Here is a 13,914-nt window from a genome sequence, read left to right as displayed (position 1 = left end):
TGTCTCACCTGGTCTCAGTCTCACCTGTCTTTTCGTGTCCCGCCTCTCTTACTCACCTGCTCTCGGATGTCTTGCCGCAGCTCTCCCAGGATCTGGTTGAAGATGATTAGCTGACCAATCAGAGCTTTAGTATGATCACCTGAACAGGGAGAATCAAACAAACTCACGGTCAGTGATCAGAATACAGGTGAACTTTGATTATTGATCAGCAGAGCTGAACAGTCTCACCCAGGATGGAGTTGACCTCCCCGCTCACTGAAAAAGGAAAGACGCCACGTTGTTTATCTTCAGCGTTGATTGATCAGATTCTGAGAAGATGCTTAATGAGATCAAGGTGAGCTCACCTGAGTTGTAGGCTGATGAGTCTCCTTGGAACGGACAGTCAGTCAGAGCTCCAGCTTTAGCGACGCTGCCCCCTAGAGCCAGACGGAGGGACTCCACTGAGCCCTGGGACAACAGGACAGACACCAACCCTCATTAACACCTGGATTATGAACGTTTTCTAATCATTTAGGGCTCAAATTATCCGATTCTGAGTCAAATCTGACGAAGAAAACATAAATTTCCGTTCATTATCTGTTGGAGGAGGATTTTAATCCAGCCACAGTACACAGAGATTAATCTATTTTCCTTAGAAAATAAGATAAAAGAAGCATCTTCACGTCTTATTTGGGATTTTCAGCTTTCTGTTTAACCTGGAGTCGAGCGTACGACTTCTGGCCGTGTCGGATCTCCACCATCTCCGCCTCTCGTGGCAGAGGAACCAGCGACGGCAGGCCCTGGCTGGAGTCGGCCAATCGGCAGTCGGCGTACAGCTCCACGTGCATGTTGCTGCGCTGAAGGCCGCCGAGCCTCAGGATGATGGAGTGCGTCCGCCCGTCGGCCAGGTTGGCGTTCTGCAGGTTCACGGTGTGGATCTTCCCGTCAGCTTTGACATAACGGACCAGGACTGAAGAGGAGGAAGGAGATTCATGTGAAAAAGTCACAAAACAGCCATCAAATCACTGAAAATGAAGAGCTGCAGCTTTAAGTTCTTCGGCGGGACTTCTGGAGCCGAGAAGCTGGGAACAGGCGACAGCTTTGTGTGCTCTCTGGATGAGAAAATGGAAAAAGTTGAAAGGAATAAACAGGCTGTAGGGATCGGACTGCTGGCAGCAGCTGGAAGAAGGAAGGCCGACCAATAGAACAGCAGAGAGTAAATGAAAGCAGCATAAATCCTGTTCCCGTGTTCCTCTGATCCGTCTCTCAGGAGTCCACCTTCAGAGGAATCCTTCTTCTGTTTCTCAGCCTGCATGAGACCAACTGTTCTGTGAGGTGGTGAGAATCAGCTGAAATGCATTTGAGCCAAAAAGTAAGAAAGTTTCTCTGAAAAGCCTCCAGCTGATCCAAAACCCTGCAGCCAGAGTTCTGCTGAGATCCAACAGCAGAGATCATGTTTCTCCAGTTTTAGCTTCTCTTCATTGGCTCCCTGTTAGATTCAGAATAGAATTTAAGATTCTTCTCCTCACATATAAAGCTCTTAATGACCGAGCTCCATCACATCTTAAAGATCTCACAGTTGGATATTTCCCCAACAGAGCACTTTGCTCTCAGGCTGCAGGTTTCCTTGTGGTTCCCAGAGTTTCTAAAAGCAGAATGGGAGGCAGAGCCTTCAGTTATCAGGCCCCTAAAAGCAGAATGGGAGGCAGAGCCTTCAGTTATCAGGCCCCTAAAAGCAGAATGGGAGGCAGAGCCTTCAGTTATCAGGCCCCTAAAAGCAGAATGGGAGGCAGAGCCTTCAGTTATCAGGCCCCTAAAAGCAGAATGGGAGGCAGAGCCTTCAGTTATCAGGCCCCTAAAAGCAGAATGGGAGGCAGAGCCTTCAGTTATCAGGCCCCTAAAAGCAGAATGGGAGGCAGAGCCTTCAGTTATCAGGCCCCTAAAAGCAGAATGGGAGGCAGAGCCTTCAGTTATCAGGCCCCTAAAAGCAGAACGGGAGGCAGAGCCTTCAGTTATCAGGACCTTAAAAGCAGAATGGGAGGCAGAGCCTTCAGTTATCAGGCCCCTAAAAGCAGAATGGGAGGCAGAGCCTTCAGTTATCAGGCCCCTAAAAGCAGAATGGGAGGCAGAGCCTTCAGTTATCAGGCCCCTAAAAGCAGAATGGGAGGCAGAGCCTTCAGTTATCAGGCCCCTAAAAGCAGAATGGGAGGCAGAGCCTTCAGTTATCAGGCCCCTAAAAGCAGAATGGGAGGCAGAGCCTTCAGTTATCAGGCCCCTAAAAGCAGAATGGGAGGCAGAGCCTTCAGTTATCAGGGCCCTAAAAACAGAATGGGAGGCAGAGCCTTCAGTTATCAGGCCCCTAAAAGCAGAATGGGAGGCAGAGCCTTCAGTTATCAGGCCCCTAAAAGCAGAATGGGAGGCAGGGCCTTCAGTTATCAGGCCCCTAAAAGCAGAATGGGAGGCAGAGCCTTCAGTTATCAGGCCCCTAAAAGCAGAATGGGAGGCAGAGCCTTCAGTTATCAGGCCCCTAAAAGCAGAATGGGAGGCAGAGCCTTCAGTTATCAGGCCCCTAAAAGCAGAATGGGAGGCATAGCCTTCAGTTATCAGGCCCCTAAAAGCAGAATGGGAGGCAGAGCCTTCAGTTATCAGGCCCCTAAAAGCAGAATGGGAGGCAGAGCCTTCAGTTATCAGGCCCCTAAAAGCAGAATGGGAGGCAGAGCCTTCAGTTATCAGGCCCCTAAAAGCAGAATGGGAGGCAGAGCCTTCAGTTATCAGGCCCCTAAAAGCAGAATGGGAGGCAGAGCCTTCAGTTATCAGGCCCCTAAAAGCAGAATGGGAGGCAGAGCCTTCAGTTATCAGGCCCCTCTCTGTGGAACCAGCTGCCAGTTTGGCTTCAGGAAGCAGACACCCTCTCTACCTTTAAGATCAGGCTGAAACTTTCCTTTCTGATAAAGCTTATAGTTAGGGATGGCTCAGGTGAGCCTGAAACATCCCATAGTTCTGCTGCTATAGGCCCAGCCTGCTGGGGGAGCTCCCATGATGCACCTCTCCTCCCTCCATGTACAGATGACATCATTGCTGTCATTAACTTGTGTTTCTCTCTCTCAGCAGGTGTCTCTGGCCTGGTGTTACGCTGCTTGTTGTCCCCTCTTTCCTGTCCTCTCAGCCCCAGCTGGTCCAGGCAGATGGACCCTTCCTGGTTCTGGTTCTGATGGAGGTTTCTTCCTGTTAAAAGGGAGTTTTTTCCCTCCACAGTCGCCTCGTGCAGCTCAGGATCAGAGAGAAGTTTCAGTTCAACCTGTTGGCTACTTTCTTTAACTGGCTCTGAATGAACTGGACTAAAACTGAACCTAATGAAATTAATGAATTGGACTGTAATCTGTTCTCCCTGAGGTTACGTTTGTCGTGATTTGGTGCTTTTTAAATAAAGCTGAATTGAACAGAAAGTGATGATTAATTTTCTCTTTGATGCCTCTGATTCGATTGAGGTGAACGTCTTTGAAATTTGGACGAAACGAAACACCTGAAGACGTCTTTTCTTCTGTCGTGTGAGATCAGAACATCTGTCAGCTCACATCTGTCAGCTCACATCTGTCAGCTCACATCTGTCCAACACACGGGAAACTTCCCTGAAAAGAGACGAGTGAGAGCTGAAACCACCCCCCCTTTAAACCGTATGAAGCAGCTGAGGCGGGTCGAGGAGGAGGACAAACCAAGGCTGAACTCATTCACCCATCCTGAGGTCAAAGGTCACACCGAGTCAAACACAAACAGCAGTTTTTTATGAAACTGGGGTCAGATTACAGGGATCGTGTTGTCGGGGCAGCTGCCGGCTGAACACACAGTCTGTTATTATCAGGAGGAGCAGCACCAGAACCAGCTTATCGGAGCGGACCGGACACACCGGGTCAGCGACATCCTCTCTGAGCATTTACAAAGACCCAAAGTTCTCAGAGTTTCTGTGCAACATTCCTGGACTCGGTGACAGAGGAACATCGGTAAAAATCACCCCTGAATCCTCGGTTTTTCTGACACATGAAACAAAACAGACGTTGTCTTTGTCAGCCGTCCCAGAACCTGCACGCCATCTTTCATCCCGATTACCTCTCCCCACAGATTTAGGATCCGTGGAGAGCCCAAACAAAAAGGCTGCGACTAACATCTGGATCAGGGAAACCGACCTTTGTTGATCTTCCCCATGACGGCGACCTCCAGGTACTTCCTGTTGTCCTGCTTGCTGTAGAGACCCAGCAGGACTCCCCCCAGCTTCACCGGCAGCCGGAAGGTGGACACCACGTAGATGTCACTGAGCGTGCTCAGACCGCCCGACAGCTTCTCCACGGCGGCGACGCTCTGCTTCGGGTCCTGAAGACTCAGCACATCAATCACTGAGGGAAAAGAGGCAAAAAACACGTTTATGTCAACTTCTGCAAACGAGTTTCACTTTTTAAAATATTTTTCTTTATTAAATACAATTTAAATCTAACTTTAAACCAAATCTGATCAAATGAAAACCGGTGAAGGTGAAAAAGCAGCTTCCAGGTTTGTGATGTGAGAATAAACTGAATATTTATGCAGTAAAAACACGACTTCAGCTGATAATCTGTCACTTCCTGTCCTGCACCGACGTCTCTGTCCTCTGAGAAGGTAAAAATACTCCAGAGCACCTGAGCATTTTCAGAGGAATGTGTTTTTTCTTTGTTCAGCCACTTAACTCTGACCTTTGACCCATTCAGGCAGAAAAAAGGCTCCTAACTCAAGGGACGAACCAGTGTTGTGTCGACACAGAACAGACAACTTAGCAAAGAAGCCATTTTAAACTGGATCTTTAGGCACTTTGTCACAAAGACACATCATTTGTTCCCATTTCTTTAGCTGCATCTATGAAAAACAGCAAAGAAAACACAGTTTGACAGACAGAAAATAGGATTTCTGCAGCAACAAGGTGATTCCCAAAGAGCTATTAGCTGAAAACTTGGCATATCTCAGCATGGTGTGCAGTGTGTCCTTAAAACATTTGAGGAAACTGGACAAGTGGAGGACAGAAGAAGAAGTGTCAGGCCTAAAAAACTATCTCCAGCAGATGAACAGGATCTGAAAGTGATGTCCTTAAGAAAGAGGAAAAAATCCAGCTGTGACCTGACAGGACCTGAGAGATGCATCTGGACCTTCAGCTGATCCATCTACTGTTGGCCCAAGCCTCATCAGAAATGGGCTCCATGGAAGGGTGGCTGTCAAGAAGCCGTTCTTAAGGAAGGGAAACAGGGAGAAAAGGCTGAGCTGTGCCAAATGACACAAGAAGTGGACTGAAAATCAGTGGCAACAGGTCTTATGGAGGGATGAATCCTCCCCAGAGCCCGGACCTCAACATTATTGAAGCAGTGTGGGATCATCTGACAGAGAACGGAACAAAAGGCAGCCCACATCCAAAGAAGAGCTTTGGGATGTCCTTCAAGAAGCCTGGAGAACTATTCCCGAAGACTCCTTAAAGAAATGACAGAAAGCTTGTCTCAGAGGGTTCAGGCTGTGTTGGAGAATAAAGGAGCTCAGACCAGAGATTCACTTTAAAGCTGCTGAGAACTGAGAAAAAACTCTGTTTCTGCCTCAGATTCTGGGTTTATGTTCATGTTTCAACATGTTTCAGTGAATAATGAGTAAATTGAACCTCTGACTTCTGTGTTCTGTGTCTGAAAACATCTGTCAGAAACAGAGCATCTGCTTTGCTGAAGGTGAATCACATGTAACCTGCTGTTTTTGTTCTTTATCGCCCCCAAAATGTGACGTTTTGAGCCGAGGAGTCTCTCTGAACCACATCTGTCTGACTTCAGTTTCCAATCAAAGGTCTGAAACCACGACCTGAACAGAACCAAACGGACCCGTCTTACAGATGTTCTGAACAGACGCTGCACACACTGTGTCCTGCAGCATCACCACCAGCATCAGGGCAGCCGGCTCTGACCACGGACTGATTCCTGCTGATGAGAGCAAAGGCTCATGGGAAATTTCTCCTCTGAGGTCAGCGGTGACGGTTCTGTTGCTGCCGCCGGGCTCAGTTTGGACTTGGATTCTTCTGAATGTCTGCTGTGGCTCTACCTGCTCGGTCGAGGGGTAAAACTCTGAGTGGGACTCAAAGTAGGAAATTTAATGTGGTGACATCACTGATGACATCACTGATGACATCACTGCACGGCGGCGCCTTGGATTCCACGACTTCTGGTGAACGTTGGCTTTTGAAGACGTTTCCACGTGGTTTTCTGTTATTTTCCCTCTTTGTCTGGTTTCAGCAGGCGGGAGGAAAGTGTTCAGGAGAAGAAGAAGAAGGAGGAGAAGAAGAAGAAGAAGAGTGAAGAAGAAGAAGAGTGAATCCAACGTTTAGATCCTCATTTCCCAGGAGGATCGGTTGGAATCACTTTAAACTTCTCATTGTCATGAAATTCAGCCGAAATCGACTCATTTTATTTAATTTTCTGTTAATATTCAGATTTTTTTTACACAGAACATGTAAATAAAGAGGAATTTAAAAGCCTTTATTCGAGTGTTGTGTCTGCAGCTGGAGAAGAAACACGATAAAAATAAGGAAATAACAGGAAGACCTCTGAGGAAATGCAAGATAAACTCATAAAGTAGATTTTAGCTGAAACTGGAGCTTCTCTGAACTGTTCCACAATCCTGCTCCTCACTCTTTAACCGATACGGGAGACCCCTCCAGTGGTTTCACCTCCTGGAAAAAGCTGCAGAACATCTGGAACAAACCCAACAGCTGCAGACTTGATGGGGAAATAATTTTCCGGAACATTTTCGGAAACATAAGCCCGGAATGACGGACAGGGATCGCGGCCTCGAGTTCCTGAGGACAGTTTACACAACCTGGCCTTGATTACCAGCCTCCACTCAGGGATGATTCAGCTGAAGCAGGAGGGGGGGGGGTGTTTAAAGACAGTTTTCAGAGCTGCTTCAGCTCGACTCTGAACCCAGAAACACAGTTTTCCATTAATTCCATGAATGAATCATTCTGACAGGAGCTTTAAAACAATTAAGACAGTTTAGTTTCTGCAGTAAGAAGCGAGGAAGCCTCCCTCTGCCGCTCAGTTTAGCTCCGAAACGCTTCTTCTGAAGTGAAAATATGCTTAGAAACACATTTCCATCGGTTCTTTTCTCTGGTTGGACACTAAAGAGAAAAGAACCGACGAGACCATTTGTTACAGAAGAGCAAAAATATGTTAATTTGATGGAAAACGGTGTCTTTCTCAGCCCTGTGAGGCCCCCAGGATGGTCTGAAATGAGTCATTCCTTCGTGTGTGGACTTTAAAAACGATTAGTTTCATCCTGCAGCTCGGTGCTGAACAGACAACGACCTTCAGGACATGTTTGAAAGCTTCAAATATCTCAAAAAAGAAAGATTTTAGCAGAAAACTGATTATTACACAACAAAAAGTGATTCTTACTTCAGAGGAAGCTGCTTAAACCAGGAGTCAAAGTGTTTTTCCACAGTTAAACGCGACCGATAGTTAAATTATTTTGACTTAAAATCGGATAAAGTCAGTGAACCTTTTCCCACTTTGTTTCCTTCTGCCAACACTTAAAGCCGTTCTGACTCTGAGGAAACCAGGTGATGCAGAGTTCCAGCTGTTATTTTGTCCCATTCCTCCTTAAACAGGTCTTAAGGTGTGCAGCAGTGCGGGGGGGTGGTTGTATGTGTTGATTTTCAGCCTTTACTCATTCTGTAAACCCCATAAACAGACTAAACTGATCAGTTTTACATGTTATAACATTCCTAAAAGGCTTAAAATAACTTTTACAGCCACAAATTGGAAAAACTTGGGATAGTTTTCTGCAAAAAACAGTTATTTTGATGTTTTCTCTTACTTTTACTTCCTGTCAGACAGTCTGAACTCAACAGATTTCCTGTTCAGCTTCATTTAATCTGATAACAAACATCATTTTTACACCTCAGACCTGCAACATCCCATAAAGTCAGTGAACCTTTTCCCACTTTGTTTCCTTCTGCCAACACTTAAAGCCGTTCTGACTCTGAGGAAACCAGGTGATGCAGAGTTCCAGCTGTTATTTTGTCCCATTCCTCCTTAAACAGGTCTTAAGGTGTGCAGCAGGGCGGGGGGGTGGTTGTTTCTCTGCTGGGGACAGGTCAGGACTGCAGGCAGCCAGTCCAGCACCCGTACCTCTTCTTCCTCAGCCAGGCCTTTGGAATGTGGCAGAATGTGGTTTTCCATGGTCTGCTTGAACAATGCTGGGACGTCCCAGGAAAAGATGTGGCCTTGAAGGCAGCATATGTTGCTGTAAAATCTCAGTGAGCTTTTCTGCATTAATGCTGCCGTCACAGAAGTGGAAATGAGCTTTGCCCCCTGATCCAACCCCATACCATCACAGAGCCTGGCTGCAGGGACTGGTTGCTGACAGCAGGCTGGATGCTGCTTTTGCTCTTTGCTCCATTTCTTCCAACAAAGATGTGGAATACTGATGGGTCTGACCACAGCGCACGTTTCCACCGTGTGACGGTCCATCCCAGACGCCTCCGAGCCCAGAGAAGTGGACGAGGTTAACATCAGGCTTCTTTCCTGCACAGTAAAGCTTGTGAATGGAACTCTGTATTGTGGTGCTGGACAAAGGTTTCCACAGTAATCCCTTGTCCAGGTGCTTCTATCAGCTGCTGATGAATGACGGTTCTTGATGCAGCGTCTGAGGGGTCAGAGGTCACGGGGTCCAGCTTAGGCTTGCTCCCTCGTCCTTTACACTGAAACTCCTCCAGATTCCCTGAATGCTTTAATGATATTCTGCTCTGTAGAGGCAGAAATATGCAGATCCCTTCCAGTCTTTCTCTCAGGAACTTTGATTTAAACACAAACTGGAGCTCCTCTGAACATCTTGGCTCCTCAAACCAAAGCTTTGGCATCACATGTTTGTCCTAAATTAAAAACCTCTTTAGGTCTAAAATGCAACGAATTAAATCAAAGTTGATGAGACTAAAGAAGAAATGATCTCAGTTTCTTTCTGGCTGCTTTGAGATAAAAGTCAGTAAAATGTTGCTTTTGTTTCCATTTTCCAAAGGTTTCCTTTGGGTTTTTTCTGATTCTGAGGTTGTTTGTCGCCTTCATCTGAACCTCACGCCGTTTCAGACAGGATAGGGGTTTTATTTCATGAGGAAAGTTTCCATAAAATGTCGCCGTTTATCCAACAGATTGTGCTTCTGTCGCATTGAAAGTTGCTCTCAGCTCCTAAATATGATGCATGACTCAGACATTTATTACTGCTAACCTGAGCGTTAATCACACATTAAAATAATCCGAGTCAAACGGAACCGGAAGCAAGAAAAAAAGCCTCCAATCAAATAAAATCAATCGTTTTAAGATCAATATTTCACATTTCAGACCAATATCAGACCGTTTGTGTTCGAAATGAGGGAAAAGTTAGTGAAAGTGTGAATGTTTCTCATCGGTTCTGACACGGGTTCGGTCCAGATTCACCTTGATAAGTGATCAATACAGAATTATTGATGGTTTACTGGTTAGAAATGACGTCAGAGCTTCAGCTTTCATAACCCAGCCTGCAGCCAGTTTAAAGTACCTTACATGTAGTTTAACACCGGTTTGGGTCGGTTCCGTTACCTTGAACGTCCGCTCCGTCCGGGACTCCTGCCGTGAGGTGGGCACAGAGGACCGACAGCAGAACCGGGACACTCCAACCCATACTGGACCAGGAGAACCGCAACCCGAACCACCAAAACCAGGTATCAGCGTTAAAGAGCCGCCGCGGTCCGGGTGAGAGAACCGAACTCTATGGAAGTGACTTTGGATGGAAAAACTGTGCAGAACCGAGCGGAACCGAAGTGAAGTTCTTAGTCCGGAGGAAGGAGCAGGTATCCCGGAGAGGAGTCCGGGTCCACGCCGGTAAACAGCTGCGCTGGGCGGGGAGCGGAGCCGAAGAGCCGCGGAGAGAGAACCGAGAGTCCGGGCCGCCGGAGGAGAAAGTGACGGTCAGGTTCACGCGCGCAGCTGGAAACTGCAGCTGGAAACTGCAGCTGGCGCGCGCTCAACTTGCCTCTCTGCGCGCGGCCGACATGAGAAGGCGCAGGTTCACGGAGACAAGAACAGATCAAACGAGTTTAAATGTAAATTCTGGAGTAAATGTCTGTTTAATGAAAGCGCCGAGACCGGAAGTTCAGGAAAAAAGGGACAAAACAGGAGAATAGATGTGGAAAAGTCGCCGTGTCTGTTCCAGCTTTTAGTTTTTAGTTTAAAAAGATAAAACTGCAAGCTGCAGCCGGAGGATAAATGATCAATAACACGTTACAGTCACGTGCAAACCAAAGAAAACGCGTTTAATTCTGTGCTTTCAGTTCTCTGAATGAAATAAATCTGCTTTTTACCAGCTGTTAAAGTCATTAAACACAACATGAGCACAGATCTCACTGCGTCATTATTTATGAGACAGAACCCAGAAGCAGAACTAAGTGAACCCTTATTTATTCCACAGGTAAGAAGCAGCCAGGAGCTGCTGATCAATGCTCTGATTAACTGATCCTCAGTCAGTGTGAGCAGCTCCATAAAAGCAGAAGTTCTGTCAGTTTAACACGATGCCAAGGAGGAAAGACACCAGCAATGATCTCAGAGAAGCAGCTGCTGCTGCCCATCAGTCTGGGAAGGGTTATAAGGCCATTTCCAGACTATCTGGAGTCCATCGTTCTACAGAGAGAAAGATTATTCACAAGTGGAAAACATTCAGGACAGCTGTCAATCTTCCCAGGAGTGGACGTCCCAGCAAGTTCACCCCAAGGTGAAGAAGCCCAGAGCTACATCTCAGACTCTACAGGCCTCAGTTAGCATGTTAAAGGTTAAAGGTCACCCCAAGGTGAAAAAGCCCAGAGCTACATCTCAGACTCTACAGGCCTCAGTTAGCATGTTAAAGGTTAAAGGTCACCCCAAGGTGAAAAAGCCCAGAGCTACATCTCAGACTCTACAGGCCTCAGTTAGCATGCTAAAGGTTAAAGGTCACCCCAAGGTGAAGAAGCCCAGAGCTACATCTCAGACTCTCCAGGCCCCAGTTAGCATGCTAAAGGTTAAAGGTCACCCCAAGGTGAAAAAGCCCAGAGCTACATCTCAGACTCTACAGGCCTCAGTTAGCATGCTAAAGGTTAAAGGTCACCCCAAGGTGAAAAAGCCCAGAGCTACATCTCAGACTCTACAGGCCTCAGTTAGCATGTTAAAGGTCAAAGGTCATGGCAGCACAGTTAGAAAAAGACTGAACAAGGATGGCTTGTTTGGAAGGGCTGCAGGAGAAAGCCTCTTCTCTCTAAAAAGAACATGGCAGCACAGCTTAGGTTTGCAAAGCTGCATCTGAACAAAGCTCAAGACTTCTGGAACAATGTCCTTTGGACAGACCAGAGCAAAGTGGAGATGTTTGGTCCTAATGCACAGCAGCACGTTTGGAGGAAACCAAACACAGCATATCAGCACAAACACCTCATACCAGCTGTCAAGCACGGTGGTGGAGGGCTGATGATCTGGGCTGGTTCTGCAGCCACAGGACCTGGGCACCTTGCAGTCATTGAGTCCACCATGAACTCCTCTGGATACCAAAGCATTCTAGAGTCAAAGGTTCTGACCTTTGAGCTGTAAAATCACTGCTAAATGTGGAGCTTCCAGGTCAGAGGTCAGGAGCCTCTCAGAGCCTCTCAGCTGTCTTTGTGTGGTCCATTCGTTTAAAATAAACAGACATTCAGGGGACACATCTGCCTGAACTCTGAGCCCAGCTGTGGGCTCCTGGGACTGTGTGGCCCTGAGCTCAGACTGTCAGGCTGCTTCATGCATGTTTGGGAGAAATAATGCAAGAAAATGTTTAAGTTTTAGCCGTTTAAAGACATTTTATTCTCCCTGCAGGATGCTCAGCTTGCAGGATTGAGGAGGCCTTAAATGACTTATTAAAAGTACATTTTTAGTAAGATTAGTCATTCCTTTTAAGCTTTATGTAACGATAACTTCTAATAAAACTAATTAATCATGTAATCCACCCATTTAAAAGGACTAATCGGCACCAGCAGTGGAGCAGCTTTACTGCCGATAAACACCTCAGTTTACAGGTTCTGTTCTTATTGAAAGGATATTTTTCTCATGACCTCAGAACAATCAGCAGATATTTAGTCTTTCAGTTCGGTACGAGGACATTTGCATAAATAAAGTCCCTCTTTTGCCATGGAAATTAACCCAGAATCAGACAGGAAGACGACACCGGGACGTTTAGTGGTTGGAAAGAAGAGCAGCGAGCTCCGGGATCGGGGCGCCACGAGGACTTTGGATGACTGACTGAGCTCCTGTGGAATAAATAAGGGTTCACTTACTTTCCCCACCCGCTGCCTCTGTGTTCTGTCTCATAAATAATGAACTGAAAGCACAGAATTAAACGTGTTATTGATCATTTATCATCCGATAGTTTCATCTGTTTCACAAAGTGAGGATCCAGAAAGAACCGAGAGCCGATGTTTTCACTTAAAACTAAAAACTGGAACCACTGTTCAGCATCTGAGGTCTTTACTGAGGTCAGGGTCACATGATGCTCATAAAACCTCCGAAAACAACCTCCAAAGATGAAGAAATCGCATTAAAACCGTCGGTCCAACAGCTTCCAAAAGGATCTGGAGGCTGAACAGGAGGATTTTCAGGAGGATTTTCTACCTGGAGGCTGAACAGGAGGATTTTCTACCTGGAGGCTGAACAGGAGGATTTTCAGGAGGATTTTCTGCCTAAAGGCTGAACAGGAGGATTTTCTACCTGGAGGCTGAACAGGAGGATTTTCTACCTAAAGGCTGAACAGGAGGATTTTCTGCTAAAGGCTGAACAGGAGGATTTTCTGCTAAAGGCTGAACAGGAGGATTTTCAGGAGGATTTTCTACCTAAAGGCTGAACAGGAGGATTTTCAGGAGGATTTTCTACCTAAAGGCTGAACAGGAGGATTTTCAGGAGGATTTTCAGGAGGATTTTCTACCTAAAGGCTGAACAGGAGGATTTTCAGGAGGATTTTCTACCTGGAGGCTGAACAGGAGGATTTTCAGGAGGATTTTCTACCTAAAGGCTGAACAGGAGGATTTTCAGGAGGATTTTCTACCTAAAGGCTGAACAGGAGGATTTTCAGGAGGATTTTCTACCTGGAGGCTGAACAGGAGGATTTTCTACCTCTGCAGGACAGAAGGTTCCTGATCCAGCCCCAGACCACAGACCCGTGAATTTTAAACGCCTGCCAGAAGCTCCGCCCCCTTCGTGACGTCAGATGTGCGTAAAAATGTGACCTGGCAGCCGTTTTCAGGATGAAATCAGTGGAACAAAGAAACCAGGATCTGAGGCGAGCCCTCGCACTATTTGGGTCTGTTTGTTTCTGATTCTGGAGCGTTGCCGCGGTAACGGCGTTTAACAGCAGGTGAGGGGAGGGAAGGAAACTCCCTCCCCCTCCACCCCCTAAGACTTACTCCTTCTCCTCCTCCTCTGAAGCAGAGGGAAAAACTGCCATCTGTGCCGGAGTTTCGGGTCAAAGTGTCCGAAGCAGAGAGGAGAAAGAATTCTTCTCCACAAACTGCTTCCAGATCAGCTCATTAAGCCCCGAGCGGCGGGGGGACAGCAGGCAGCGGGCGAACAGGAGCCAGGCCAGGATTCCTGCGAGGTGGCGTCATGTGCAGCTGTACGTCCCCGGGGTCCAGACCCGGGTGGAGGCTCAGGGTGGAGGCTGGAAGGGGGGGTCTGGGCGAGCTGAGGTCAGAAACTGAGCTTTCAAGCTTTTTTAAATGTTTAGAAACAAAACCTTGAATCAGTTTGTCCAAATAATTCACTGAGCAACAGAATCTGAAGCAGAAACACTCAGTGAAAGTTGTTCTGGAGCCAGAGAAAGACAGAAAGTTTATAGAATCTACAGCAACAGCTTCTGGAGCTTCTC

The 13,914-nt window shown here is 46.9% G+C and overlaps 2 protein-coding genes across 2 annotated transcripts in view; one reads left to right on the top strand and one right to left on the bottom strand.

Moving 5' to 3' along the window:
• The window catches only part of thbs3a (thrombospondin 3a), a 37,925-nt gene extending 27,984 nt beyond the window's left edge, over nucleotides 1-9,941 (bottom strand). The window contains exons 1-6 of the mRNA XM_072393507.1: nucleotides 9,603-9,941; nucleotides 4,161-4,367; nucleotides 696-949; nucleotides 345-447; nucleotides 229-255; nucleotides 57-139 (exon numbers count right to left, since the gene is read on the bottom strand). Coding sequence (XP_072249608.1) covers nucleotides 57-139; nucleotides 229-255; nucleotides 345-447; nucleotides 696-949; nucleotides 4,161-4,367; nucleotides 9,603-9,684 — 756 coding nt within the window. The 5' untranslated portion in view covers nucleotides 9,685-9,941. The remainder of the gene's footprint in view (nucleotides 1-56; nucleotides 140-228; nucleotides 256-344; nucleotides 448-695; nucleotides 950-4,160; nucleotides 4,368-9,602) is intronic.
• Nucleotides 1-13,914, top strand: part of LOC140315905 (tripartite motif-containing protein 16-like) — a 190,593-nt gene that overhangs the window by 101,341 nt on the left and 75,338 nt on the right. The window lies entirely within an intron of this gene.

The sequence above is a fragment of the Leuresthes tenuis genome, unplaced genomic scaffold (genome assembly GCF_036924035.1).
Source record: "Leuresthes tenuis unplaced genomic scaffold, fLeuTen1.0.hap1 SCAF_10, whole genome shotgun sequence".
Lineage (NCBI taxonomy): Eukaryota > Metazoa > Chordata > Actinopteri > Atheriniformes > Atherinopsidae > Leuresthes > Leuresthes tenuis.
This window is presented reverse-complemented; position numbering and strand designations above follow the sequence as displayed.